Raw genomic sequence first — 12,418 nt, 5'->3', positions numbered from 1 at the left:
ATTGGCCCAATCACTCTAAGCAAGGCAAACCGTCCCCTGCGATCCAAGCAATCTGTGCATCCTCCCCGGAATGGGGTAGAAGACGTTGTCTGACGGCTCGAGCTTGCTCACCCCCACACGATAACCACTTGAGAAGTTGAAGTACCTGCCGGAGATGATAGGCAAAGGTTTCCCCTCAGCGAGAGGTGACGGTGCCATAGATAACGCCGCGGCAATTGGTGTTGTCAGAAACAGCATTGCTGAACCGAGTGGACTTGTTTGGTAAGCTGTGAAAAGAGGAGAAGCCCTGCCGACCTAATGCTTATATCTTCTGCCATACCTACACTTCCGCAGATCTGGCCTATGCATACACCTCTTCCGACGTCAACGCCAATCGGTTGATCTTCCAACGAGTGAAAGTCGGGAATTTGACCCGTTCGGTTCAGGATCTACTTGCTCTCCCTTGCTGAGCACCATTTGAATCGAACTCCTGCGCGTCACTCGCGTTCTGCTTTTCCAAGACCCCGCTTTGAACTACAGCAAATGCAAACATGGTTGATGCAGAGAAAGACGCTGCAGTAGCACCGATCGTGGACATTGCGCCGACCAAGCATGTTGATCCTACATTGGAGAAACATGGCCATGATGCAGACGAGGCCATGAAGGTCTTTGAAGACATACATGGCGAAGCAATCGAATTAGACGAGGCCACTAATCGTCGCCTGCTTCGAACGATTGATTGGCATATGATGCCTATCATGTGTTGTGTATACGGAATGAATTTCCTGGATAGTGAGTGATTGGAGATAAGGAACAATGCAATTTCAGAGCTAATCCTACCCATTTTTAGAGACCACTCTGTCATATGCCAGTGTGATGGGGTTAAAGCAGGATCTCAACCTTCAAGGTGATCAGTATCAATGGCTAGGAAGCTTGTTCTATTTTGGTACGTATCGCTCCCGAGGACATGGCAATGGCCATTCATTCTCGCATTGGATTCCGAGGGCTGACGTGTATCAACAAGTTAGGATATCTGGCTTGGGAGTATCCCACCAACCGTCTACTGCAACGCCTACCTCTGGGCAAGTATTCGGCGGCGTGCATTGTGATTTGGGGTCTGATCCTGGCCTGTTTTGCGGCAGTGGAGAACTTCAGTGGTGCCATTGCGATTCGGATCTTCCTGGGTATTTTTGAATCGGCAGTGACGCCAGGATTCGCTCTGATTACCTCCCAGGTATGCCCTATCTTGCCGCCAATCTATGTAGTGTGGACCTGCTGACTTGCATTGCCAGTGGTATACCAAAAAAGAGCAAGGCTCGCGCGTCAACATCTGGTTTAGCTTCAATGGAGTTGGTCAGATTCTCGGTGGCGTGGTAGCATATGGCATCGCTATCGGAACCAAACATCACGAGTCATCGATTGCGCCCTGGAAGATCGTCTTCCTCTTCACGGGTGTTCTCACAGTTGTCCTGGGCCTTATTTTCTTGTGGATTGTTCCCGACAATCAGCTGAATGCGCGCTGGCTCAAAAAAGAAGATCGAGTGCTCGCTGTGGCTCGAGTACGGGTCAATCAGCAGGGCATCGGTAACAAGCACTTCAAGATGTATCAGGTCAAAGAGGCCTTGATGGACCCAATCCCATGGGCCTTCTTCTTCTACGCTCTGATTGCAGATATTCCCAATGGCGGACTGACCAACTTCTTCAGTCTATTGGTGAGCTCATCCTCCAGTTGGGAGCTGATCTGTTGCAAATCCCCGGGAGATCTTTCTAACGCTGGTATCCAGATCACCGGGTTCGGTTTCACCGCCGAGCAGAGTCTCATTCTGGGTGTTCCTGGTGGTGTTGTGGAAGTCATTGCTCTCTTGTTGAATGGCTATGTTGGCCACATCACCAACCAGCGTCTGCTGTCCAGTCTGGGTGGTTTAGCCACGGCCATTCTCGGCGTGATTCTGATTGTCGCTCTGCCCGAGTCCTACAATGTAGGCCGCTTGATTGGGTACTATATGACCCAGGCAAGTCCAACCTCGTTTGTAGCGCTGCTCGCCATGATCTCGTCCAATGTGGCTGGCTATACGAAGAAGACGACGGTCGCTGCGATGTACCTGATTGGGTACTGCGTGGGGAATATCATTGGTAAGTTAAGCAAGAAGATTCCCATGGACACACACGAGCTTGTCTCTTGCCTACAACAGGCTTCTTGGCGCCAATCCTGTCGCTTACGAGCAAAGCGCTGGAAGGTGGCTTGTTTGTGCCAAGTGTCAAGTGACCCCGACATCGCTAACTCTAAATCGCATTTGCCGACCGCAGGACCCCAAACCTTCCGTCCCCAAGATGCCCCGCACTACACCCCCGCCGTGATCACCATCATTGTCTGCTACTTTTTGAGTCTGTGCATCACCGTCTTCATCTGGTGGTGGTATCGTCGGGAGAATGCACGCAAGGCCGAGATCCAGGCACGACCGGATTATGTGCGATTGGAAAACCAAGAGTGAGTCATCTGCGACATTTTCTTTCTCGTGCTTTCCTACGGCATTTTGATCATCATTTACCCTTTTTGTCCCTTTTGGCACAGTGCCGTCCAAGGTGGCTCCGAAGGCGATCCACATGCATCCTATTGCGTGGTGATCGTTGATCAGCGGTATGGCGGGTCACTTGATTTTTGTGTTTGAATCCTTGGAGCGAAGTAAAGTTTGCAGTTGCATGCCCGCTTGTGCATCTTTGACCAGTGCTAATTGAATGGAACTGGCAGGTGGCTCGACTTGACGGATCGGGAGAATCCCGATTTCATCTACGCGCTGTAAAGTCCGAGTGTGGCGGTCAATCAAGTACTGTCTACTGTACAGTGTACAGTGTACAGTGTACATTGTACATTGTACATGGTACAAAGTACATAGTACCTACTAAATACTCTTGACTTGTTCACTGTAGTGTGCAAACTACCTACAAACTTGAAACAGTGCACGTTCAAGTGGTCGTACTGTAGTACTGAACGTGGAGAGAGTCAAAGATTGAAATATCGGCCTATCTGATATTCCCAATGACTTCAATTATCGATGATGAATTCCAGGGCACCGCCCTTTTTTCGCTCTGATCGTATCTTGACATGACTAGTTCCTCGAATCCCTTCATCCTTTCACCCCTTTGATCTGTATATGCAGTCAGAACCCTACCTTGATAGAGACACATGGATAGGTAGATCATGGTCGATTCAAATGCACGGGTGCAATCAAACCCCCGATCGACCGATCACCTTCATGCCGGCAGAACCTGCATGTGCCTGATTCTGTTTCATGGCCTTGTTCCTGTCAAGTCTCTGCAAGAATATCATGACTCGTGCAGTATTGACTCTACTGAGCAGCTACAGACGGTATTGAGTAGTTTGCAGCTCTAGTGAGAGCATAAGAGACCGGCTCGTGTCCTGTAGCTAAACTACCTTTGGCCTTCAGACCAAGGAAGATTCTCTCAAGGTCAAGTTTCCTGTCAAATCAAGAATGAATACAGTAATGTCAGTCTAAGCCCAAGTACAAGCGTTGTTCTTGAACTACCCTTCTCTTACGTACTTCTTAGGTTCGTCACGTTGAGTACCTTTGCTTGAGTATCTGCAACCTTGCCTATTTGCAACCTGCAACCTGCTCCTAGTCATCATCACCTGTAACTACGTAGGTACACACTACATACTACATCCCAATGATCCCATCCACTTGCCTCCTCATCACAAGCACGGGGACATGAACGTGACCTGCTGCTAGCCTGCCACTGTCACTGCTACACCTGCATCAAGTACTACCACAGTGAATGTGACAACCTCTCATTGGATACAGCCCGGTCGGAAGACTGCATAAGTACTGCAACCTGTGCCTGGAACCAGCAAGGTACATCCCTGCAGACCATGAATTTTTGCCATGGGAACTGGAACCTGGTAACCTTCCCGACTCACAGCACAACAGGTAACTTAGTAGTACCAACTTACTAGGGGTAGGCAGTAGGCAGTGGGTACAGGAAAGCGAAAGCAAGTGATCGTATTCTACTGGTATCAGTATTTATGTGAGGTTTCTTCCTGCCCTCTATTCTGTAAGATTTCTCTTGTCATAGTTGCACTTCCATTGATGGAAGAAATGGCGCGATGACTGGAGAGTTGCAGTGACCGGGACCCGGCAACCACCTCGCGAGTCCAGCCCTGGTTGTCCCAAGTTGGGAGGTTCATGGAAATCGGGTATTGTAGGGCGGCTAGGAGTTATGAGTACCTGTTATGAGACTATGGGCCTATGATTCAATATCTTGGTAGCTTAGTGGGGTGAAACCCGCTTGCCGCCGTGGAGATTCCATCCGTATTCCGTGGTGTCTCCAAATTTTCCACAGGCGACATTTGTGAGGTCGTCGTGTACTAGTTTGAGGCGATCTTCTGAGTGATTCTGACATGATGAATAAGGATATCCTGAGGAGGGAGTGCCACCTAGGGATCCAAATCAGGAAGCTATGAAGACAGAGTTTTCACGGCAGTACAGTAGTAGTACAACTCAAACTCATAAGACCCTACCTTGAAGGAACTCTAGCAACTGGACCTATTAGACACCAGTCGCTGGTCAATGACTCGATAGGGTTTGATCGTGCGAGTCAGGCGTGGGGCCCAACTCTGTTGAGTGTTGACCCTGGCTCAACCGCCATAACAACCTCCACGGGAACTTGGAAAGCTCGGACCTGCTCCGATTTCCGCCTTGATTTTGCCGGAGCGGTTCAGTGGAGGTTCTAGGCTTGGGGGTTGGAGCTGTTTTGCCCGTCTGGATTGTTGTGCAAGAGAACACGGATCACTGGTGGTCAAGACTTGATTGAGGTGGAAGGTCACGGGAAGTCATCCCTCGAGAGTCATCCCTCGAGAGTAAGTATCATCTTGTTGAGGGACTACAAATATCACAGTAATGGGAGGATGGATGGATAGTTGTGTCAAACTTCCAGCTGTGTAGGACTGTGCAGGAGGTGAGAATACCTGCGTGGCGACGTCAAATCTTCTTACTAATGACTGTCCTTCTTCATGCCCGATCGCGCCCGGCGGGACAAAGCGCCTATCGTCACAAAGGTAGTTAGTCAAGTCACATGGTACGACTATGGTACTAGTGTTATAGTAGTACTACTCCACTGAAGCTACGAGTCACCGACTACCCAATGTACCTGTAGTCTCAGCTCTCGATGATTCACCTGCATTCTACAGAGGGGCAAAGATGCAACTAGTGGTCGCTTTAACCACAACTCTCTTAGTCCGATGTTCACCCGAAACAACCGCTCGGCAGGGCTATTAAAGAGTGTTATCATTATCCTCCCACTTCATCTACCGCGGTCGGAAATAGAATCATTGCCTCCGGTGTACCTGACTGACTCCCTGGTCATGTCAACAACCACCTGCAACCCTTCATTTGATTCGAGCCCCATCCATGACTCCTAAGCGTCAATCCAATACACCGTGCTGATTCATTTAGCGCTGCATGTCCAACGGAAAATCTCTGGATCCCCCCTGCAGTCTGCCGGATAGACGCCACCGTGCCCACTGACCTCCGTGGGTAGGGCGTGGTGCAGATGGACACAGGGGAGTGGTCCATCCAACGTGGATGAGCTCGGTCAAGCTAAACTATGCTCGGAATGAGAGGCGCTATGGCAGTTATAGTAGTACGAGTGCACTTAGTCACTTGGTTCAAGGTTGTAGGTGCCAGCGGCCAGTTGGAGAATGACCCTCAGCTTGGAGAATCAATCCCCGTGTCTGCCTTTTTGATTCGAGAGTGTGGGCGCTCTTGTTGAGAGACCAGTAAGCCACCGGTGGTTCTCGTTGCCGCTGCTCTCGGTGAAGTGGGAACTAAAACGATTCATGAAGCGGCCAAGTCATTTACTCTAGTCGTGACACTTTTTTGCCTGTAGGGGTGGATACATGACCTACATATACTGTAGTTACCAGACTACCAATGTATGTACCTTGTTTACTACTAGTAGTGTTACTAGTGTAGATACTGAATACATGCTGGGTCAAGGAGGTACAGTGCTTGCAGAGCAAACACCGCTCATAACATTCACGATTGAAGAAGTGGGGATGATCATCAACCTTGGACACTCATATGGGACACTAGCGCCGGTGGCCAAATGAATCCCAATTAATCTGGATACTTGCCGTAGTCCGAGTGATCGTTCTAGATTACCCAAAGTAGTCAACCACCGTCACTAAACCCGGTCGGGTCATCGTCGTTCATCCCAAGTGGATCTCCACCCCCTCTCCCCACTTGAACAAGAAAATCATCCTGCGAGGGGAGCGGTGTAGCATCATGCAAACACATTGAAACGGAGCGGCCCATCACCTTGTTTTGTTTTTGGTTGCGGCATGGAACGTCGTCATTCGACAAAACTCGACAGGAGTTCTTGATTTTTATTTTCATGATTTGACATTTTCTTTTTCACCCATTTTTCTTCTCTTTGTCATTGTGGACCACCTACATTCGCTCTTTGGGATTCATCAGGGTTGCCAGGGCTAGATCTTCTGACCTCATATAAACTCTTCAACGCTTCAACTCTTTCTCATCACAGTCGGTACTCGTCGGTATTCTGTCCAGTCTGCAGGAGCAGCGTTGGCGGATTGGTGAGGATTCGGGTCAACCCGTTGTCAACTATACTATATCCAAACAACTCTATTTACCCTCACCACCTCGATTCTACAATGGAATTCACTCCCTAAGTCATCCTCGAGACAAAATCAACCCTCCCAGGAAGGATCAATCTGAGAAAGTGAAAGCAATTGAAAAGCAGAAAGAAAGGATCAAGCTCAGAAGTACCTCGAAGTACCTCCAAAGTACCTGCAATCCTGCACATACCGATGGCGTCTGTCACATGTCCCCTCGATCTTCACATGGTCGATCTCGAGTCACGGCCAGCCCCGACCTTGCCTGATTGGGATATTCTCACGCTGAAATGCCCCTCTCAGGCGACAGTCACTGAGATCTCCCACTCCCCCAACATCTCTCGTTCTCCCTCTGTCACCTCGTGGGATTCTCAACGCACAGAGAAATGTATATCTCCTACCGACTCGGCGCTTTCCTCCCAACCTCCCTCGCCCGCCATGGAGGTGCATATGAAGAAACCTCGACAGACCTCGACCACCAGCATGCCAACGACGACTGTGCGTCCACCACATCAAACTTCGCGCACAAGTGGTTCGAGACCATCATCGGCGGTGACTTCTCCCCATTCACATTCGCGCTCCCACTCCCACAGCACAGCTCGATCCCGCCCCCATAGTCGCCAGAATTCCTTGCACTCGTCAAGGCGAGCGGGCAATGCCAGTATAGTGACCGTCTCCTCGACGCGGTCTGGGACCCTCGACAAACGGGAATCTCTCCTGGCTTTACACCGAGAATCATGTCGTCTGTTTCAAGACCAGGATGCCAAGCAGCCCTCTACATTCTCCATAGACGAGCGTCGTCCGTCTCTGTTTTCCGCTCCATCATCTATATTTGAACATCCACGGGGGAATCGCACCTCCGCCGACAATGACTTTTCCGCCCCCTCCTCCCCCGTCAGCTCGTCTCATTCCACGAGCAGACAGTATAATTTTGATCATCACGGCTCCATCAACTCGACCACCGACCCCCATTATCTGTCCTACCGAGACCGCTCCAGCACCTTACCCAGTCATGACAGTCCGGCCATGCATACATCCCACATCCATTCATTGTCCACCTCATCCATCCACGTCCCGGCGACTGTGATGGAATGGACCTCTGCCACGACTCGACGAGCCGAATACGAAAAAATTGACCGCGCCAGTCGCGGTGTACGCGGTCTTTGGCGCCGGGTAGCGCCCCGGTGGTGTCAAAGCCGCGCCTCACGAACCCCATTTTTCGAAGAAGGCAAGCCCAAATCTGATGACGACGGGAGTGTTCGTCGCTTTCGGATGGATTTGCCCGAGGAAGAAGAACCCCCATGCCGATCCAAGCCTTTCACACTGAAAAGTCTCGGCCTATTATGAGAAGTTCGATCCGATCATAATAGGCTCGAGTGGATATCAAAAAATAATCCTGTTTATTGTTATTTTTACCCGTCAGCTGCGCTGTCCCTTGTTTCAGAAGGAGGTTGAGACTACAACATTGATTGTGTACTACTGGGTTAATACACCTCTTGCCACGATGCGACCTCGATAGGGAGATTCCCATCTCGACATCTCCTCGTCCCGTTCTTTTATGAGCCATGTCTACGTACTGACAGTACCTCATTCTGTCCTGTTCCGCCTATTGGCATGCATTTTGAAATTTGCGTTTTGCGAGGCCGACATGCTTCCCGCGGCCTTTGACTTTTCAGCTCAATACCCTTTCCTTCTTGTTGCCTACATTCCTGGTTGCCTATACATAATCATGCAGTGGCTTTGGCTTTGCCATTTGTTTCAATGGACATTGATTCAATAAGAATACAACTTCTACTTACGGACGCCCACAATATCCTAATGTGATTCCCATCCTGCACTTGTAGCCTACTGCTCAGCGGTCTCCGCTCTCCGGGTTGACTAGGGCTTGCGTCACAATGCGACTTACAAGGCGATCCTTCCGCACGTGACCTAGATCAATTCCTACCGAGACAATCGAAAGCATTCCGTCCAGTCAGTCATGACATCGACTATTCTCATCCAGTGCGGCCAAAAGCCCAAGCTGATGAAAAGAGACTCGACAAGTCTATCAAGCCAAAAATCCCGTCTTGCATGTTTTTGGACTAAGACACTTCAATCAATTTCTCCTGGGTGTCAATCAAGGATGCAATATCGTTGTGTCTTCTATTCCGATTCTCGACGTACGAAACATCGAGTCTCCCGCCTCGGCGAATACTTTGTAATTCGCAAGCCTCGTGGATGACCGAAGTGATTCGTTCCGAACCGTGAATCTTCACAAAAGTCCTCGTGTATCTCCCAACGGATTTGGATTGGAAGTGACCCTTCAATCGACTAACTTCTTCCGTGGTCCCGGTCACCCGCAATACATTCCTCAAACTGATATCCTGCCTAGGTCCCGAGTCGTCTGTGCAACAGCGTAGAGTGATCACTCCAATATTCGGTCAGCTGATTCTTGGCGGTTGCTTGGTTTTGCATGTTCTTGCTTGGTCCTGCATGCAGAAAATGCGGATGGGTGGGAATTCGAAGCTTGTCAGATGCGACCGAGATTGAAGTCTTTCAAAAAGGTCCAATTCCATATTCCACTCGAAAGATCTATGTACGGAACAATACTGTTCAATCAGGCTGGAACACATATGCAGGCGACTTGGCAGGAGAAGTAAACCGGGTCGGTGAAAAGTGTAGTCGTGTCTTGGTAGACTGCGCCAATAGACAACAGTTCAATCTTGGGCGCGCACAACTGAGATTGGCGGTTTACGTGATAACTAAACTATTTACGTTCATTTAATATCCCTCGAGTCGCACCGGTCCAATCCACCAAACCCAATCGCATGTTGGTATTGCCCTGGATCGTCGCGGCTCCATCACCGACGTTACCTCGGCATTAGCAGTCGAGGTAGACCTTCAAAGAAGAAAAAAACTCTGCAGCTGACCATCGACCCAAGCACTGGTGGTAAAATGATTAACCGAGCTTCCATACACTCTACGGATGATCATCCTCAGCCATGACTTCCACTGACTAGGAAGTAGGTACTCTTGTTCTGGAGCGCAAAAGTGCAGAAAAGTCACAGGCTTTTCGACCATCATCGTCAGCCTTGATTCTCCAAGTTCCCCTGATGAAACGCCTCCCCCGCAAATTCCACTTTCATTTCCGCGAATGAGCGGATTCTGCAGAAGGTGGAGATGGGCGTGCCGCTCCGCTACGGATTCGGATGGGATACGAATGCTAATTTCGGCACGGTTCGGTGCTTCGGGATTTTTCATTTTCTTCTTCTTCTTCTTCTCTTTTCTTTTCTTTTCTCAAGAGATGACGCTCAATCTCGTCAATCTCTTGGTCATTCATCATGGGTGTACAGGTATCGCTGGCTCTATGACTGGAGGGATCTCGCTTCGCCATCTCTGCATTCACACCAGGAGGTGATCAAATAAAGTTGGCCATTGCAACGTCATGTCCATCTTTCGTTTGAAAATCCCGCCAATCCACTAGTCACGGCTTCCGTGAAGAAATCCTGCGATTGGAGGATAAACGTCTTGAAACTGGGGTGGACATCTTACGCGTCCGCGAGCACCACACGGAAAACTTCCTCAAACTTCATGTATTGAAGGATCCAGCCCATCTTCGAAAGATGATGTGGCATTGGTTGTCAGTGTTGGATGATGTTCATCTCGAACAGCACGAGAAATGCCTATAAGAGCGAGCGCGATCTCACGGCTTCAAGTAAGAAGACAAGATATCACTCACTCAATTGCCTCGATCAAAACACCAAGCCGAGTCAACCCACAACAAAGCAGAGGAATTCGGATCTCTCATCTTTCGCAATGCGACAAGCTATCACCTCGCTTCTTGTCGCCTCCTTGGCTCTCGGCGCGCTTGCTTCACCCGTTGCTGAGCCCGCCATTACCGCGGCTCCCAGTCTGGCGAAGAGAGCTACCTCGTGTACCTTTTCCGGTTCGACTGGTGCTGCGGCGGCGAGCAAGTCACAGACTGCTTGCTCGACGATTATCCTTTCCAATGTTGCAGTTCCATCCGGAACCACTCTGGATCTGAGCAAACTTGCTGATGACACCACGGTCAGTCCAGGACATGCCCCTGCCAACCCCAAACATGCATGAGATGCCGAAGAAAGAAAGCATGGGGAAGTCATAGAACCAGCGCTCATCCTCCATCCCTCTTTCTACAGGTCATCTTCGAGGGTCAAACCACCTGGGGCTACAAGGAATGGTCGGGTCCTCTCCTCCAGATCTCCGGCAAGGGTATCACCGTCAAGGGCGCCAGCGGTGCCTATCTCAACCCCGACGGTGCACGTTGGTGGGACGGCAAAGGTAGTAATGGTGGCAAGACGAAGCCCAAGTTCTTCTACGCTCATGATCTCACCTCGTCTACCATCACCGATCTTCACATCCAGAACACCCCTGTACAGGCTGTTAGTATCAACGGCTGCAATGGACTGACCGTCACTGGTATGACTATTGATGTAAGTAATGTGTTTAAGACCGATATGGAGATCTCTCAGAGACAAGAGCTAACTTTCTTTCTGAAATAGGACTCGGCTGGTGATACTGAGGGTGGACACAACACCGATGGATTCGACATTGGAAGCAGTACCAACGTGGTGATTACCGGTGCGAACGTTTACAACCAAGACGATTGTGTTGCTGTCAATTCGGGAACCGTCAGTTCTCTCCTCCTCTGCGCTTTGACCCGTTGATAATCAACATACCAGAGTTGGCTGACTCTTGCATTAATCACGAACAGGATATCACTTTCAGTGGAGGTGTCTGTTCGGGGGGCCACGGCTTGTCCATCGGCAGCGTTGGCGGTCGTTCCGATAACACCGTCGACACGGTCACCTTTTCAAACAACGTGGTCAAGAACTCGGTGAATGGTAAGTGAAGTCAAAAGATCCTGAGCTCAATTCACAATCCACCATTCTTACACGGCAATCAATATCAGGAATCCGAATCAAGGCCACGGCAGGCGACACAGGCACTATCAAGGGCGTCACCTATTCAGGAATCACCCTGCAGTCTATTTCCAAGTAAGTGCACCTCAATCCCTTCTTCCCCGTGTATATCGCAGTATCTCACCATCACCACCCCACACCACACAGGTACGGAATTCTCATCGAGCAAAACTACAACGGCGGCGACCTCCACGGTACTGCCACCAGTGGGATCCCCATCACCGGTCTCACCGTGAAGGATGTCGCTGGTGCAGGAGCCGTCTCGTCCAGTGGTTACGACGTGGTTATTACTTGCGGATCGACTGCCAGTTGCCCCAACTGGACTTGGTCCAATGTCGTCGTCACTGGTGGAAAGACCTATGGCAGCTGCACGAATGTTCCGAGTGTTACCAAGTGCTCTTAGATGGAGTCCCGGCTCCGATTAGGGCGGGTTGGAGATTCATGTCGAAGTGATTGATAGGTACTGGGTAATGTCATCTCGGCATGTCTAGTCTATTGGTGATTTCTCAATTCAGAGTCTACCTTGTTTTTGCCATCTGAATACGTGAAAGCTTCCATACCACCGTACGTGGGATGAGGCTCCAGACAGTCTCAATGCTACTTGTCTCTGTGCAGGTCCGACTTGCCATGAAAATCCCAGGTTAGGCGCAAATAATGCACACCTCAGTGATATATCCAAGTACAACCTTGAACTATCAAAGTTTCAGCTTGACGGACGTAAATACATTACACAGTACCTCATCCATTTCACTTGACAAGATTCTCGGCTCAAGATTCAATTATCTAATAGTAATTACCCAACCGCAACTATCACGACACGATAGCTAAGCTAATCTAGAATCGACAG

General features: G+C 49.8%; 3 protein-coding genes across 3 annotated transcripts; all 3 read left to right on the top strand.

Annotated features, from left to right (window-relative positions):
- Positions 1-530: 530 nt before the first annotated feature.
- N7539_005439 (transporter) lies at positions 531-2,471 on the top strand (the record flags this gene model as incomplete). The annotated part of the gene is made up of 4 exons (XM_056935041.1): positions 531-771; positions 830-925; positions 1,008-1,213; positions 1,272-2,471. 4 exons carry the CDS (start codon positions 531-533, stop codon positions 2,469-2,471), a joined length of 1,743 nt encoding a protein of 580 aa, XP_056790235.1.
- Positions 2,472-6,826: 4,355 nt separating this feature from the next.
- Positions 6,827-7,978, top strand: N7539_005438 (uncharacterized protein; the record flags this gene model as incomplete). The annotated part of the gene is made up of 1 exon (XM_056935040.1): positions 6,827-7,978. The coding sequence occupies one exon, from the start codon at positions 6,827-6,829 to the stop codon at positions 7,976-7,978; it is 1,152 nt and encodes a 383-aa protein (XP_056790234.1).
- Positions 7,979-10,426: 2,448 nt separating this feature from the next.
- Positions 10,427-11,974, top strand: N7539_005437 (glycoside hydrolase family 28 protein; the record flags this gene model as incomplete). Its single annotated transcript, XM_056935039.1, has 6 exons — positions 10,427-10,678; positions 10,789-11,082; positions 11,152-11,280; positions 11,364-11,493; positions 11,562-11,646; positions 11,719-11,974. The coding sequence occupies 6 exons, from the start codon at positions 10,427-10,429 to the stop codon at positions 11,972-11,974; spliced, it is 1,146 nt and encodes a 381-aa protein (XP_056790233.1).
- Between the last annotated feature and the right edge of the window lie 444 nt (positions 11,975-12,418).

The sequence above is a fragment of the Penicillium diatomitis genome (assembly GCF_028827545.1).
Source record: "Penicillium diatomitis strain IBT 30728 chromosome Unknown utg000005l_segment0_segment0, whole genome shotgun sequence".
In the NCBI taxonomy this organism is placed as follows: Eukaryota; Fungi; Ascomycota; class Eurotiomycetes; order Eurotiales; family Aspergillaceae; genus Penicillium; species Penicillium diatomitis.
Note: the sequence above shows the minus strand (reverse complement) of the source record. Positions and strands in the feature narration are given on the sequence as shown.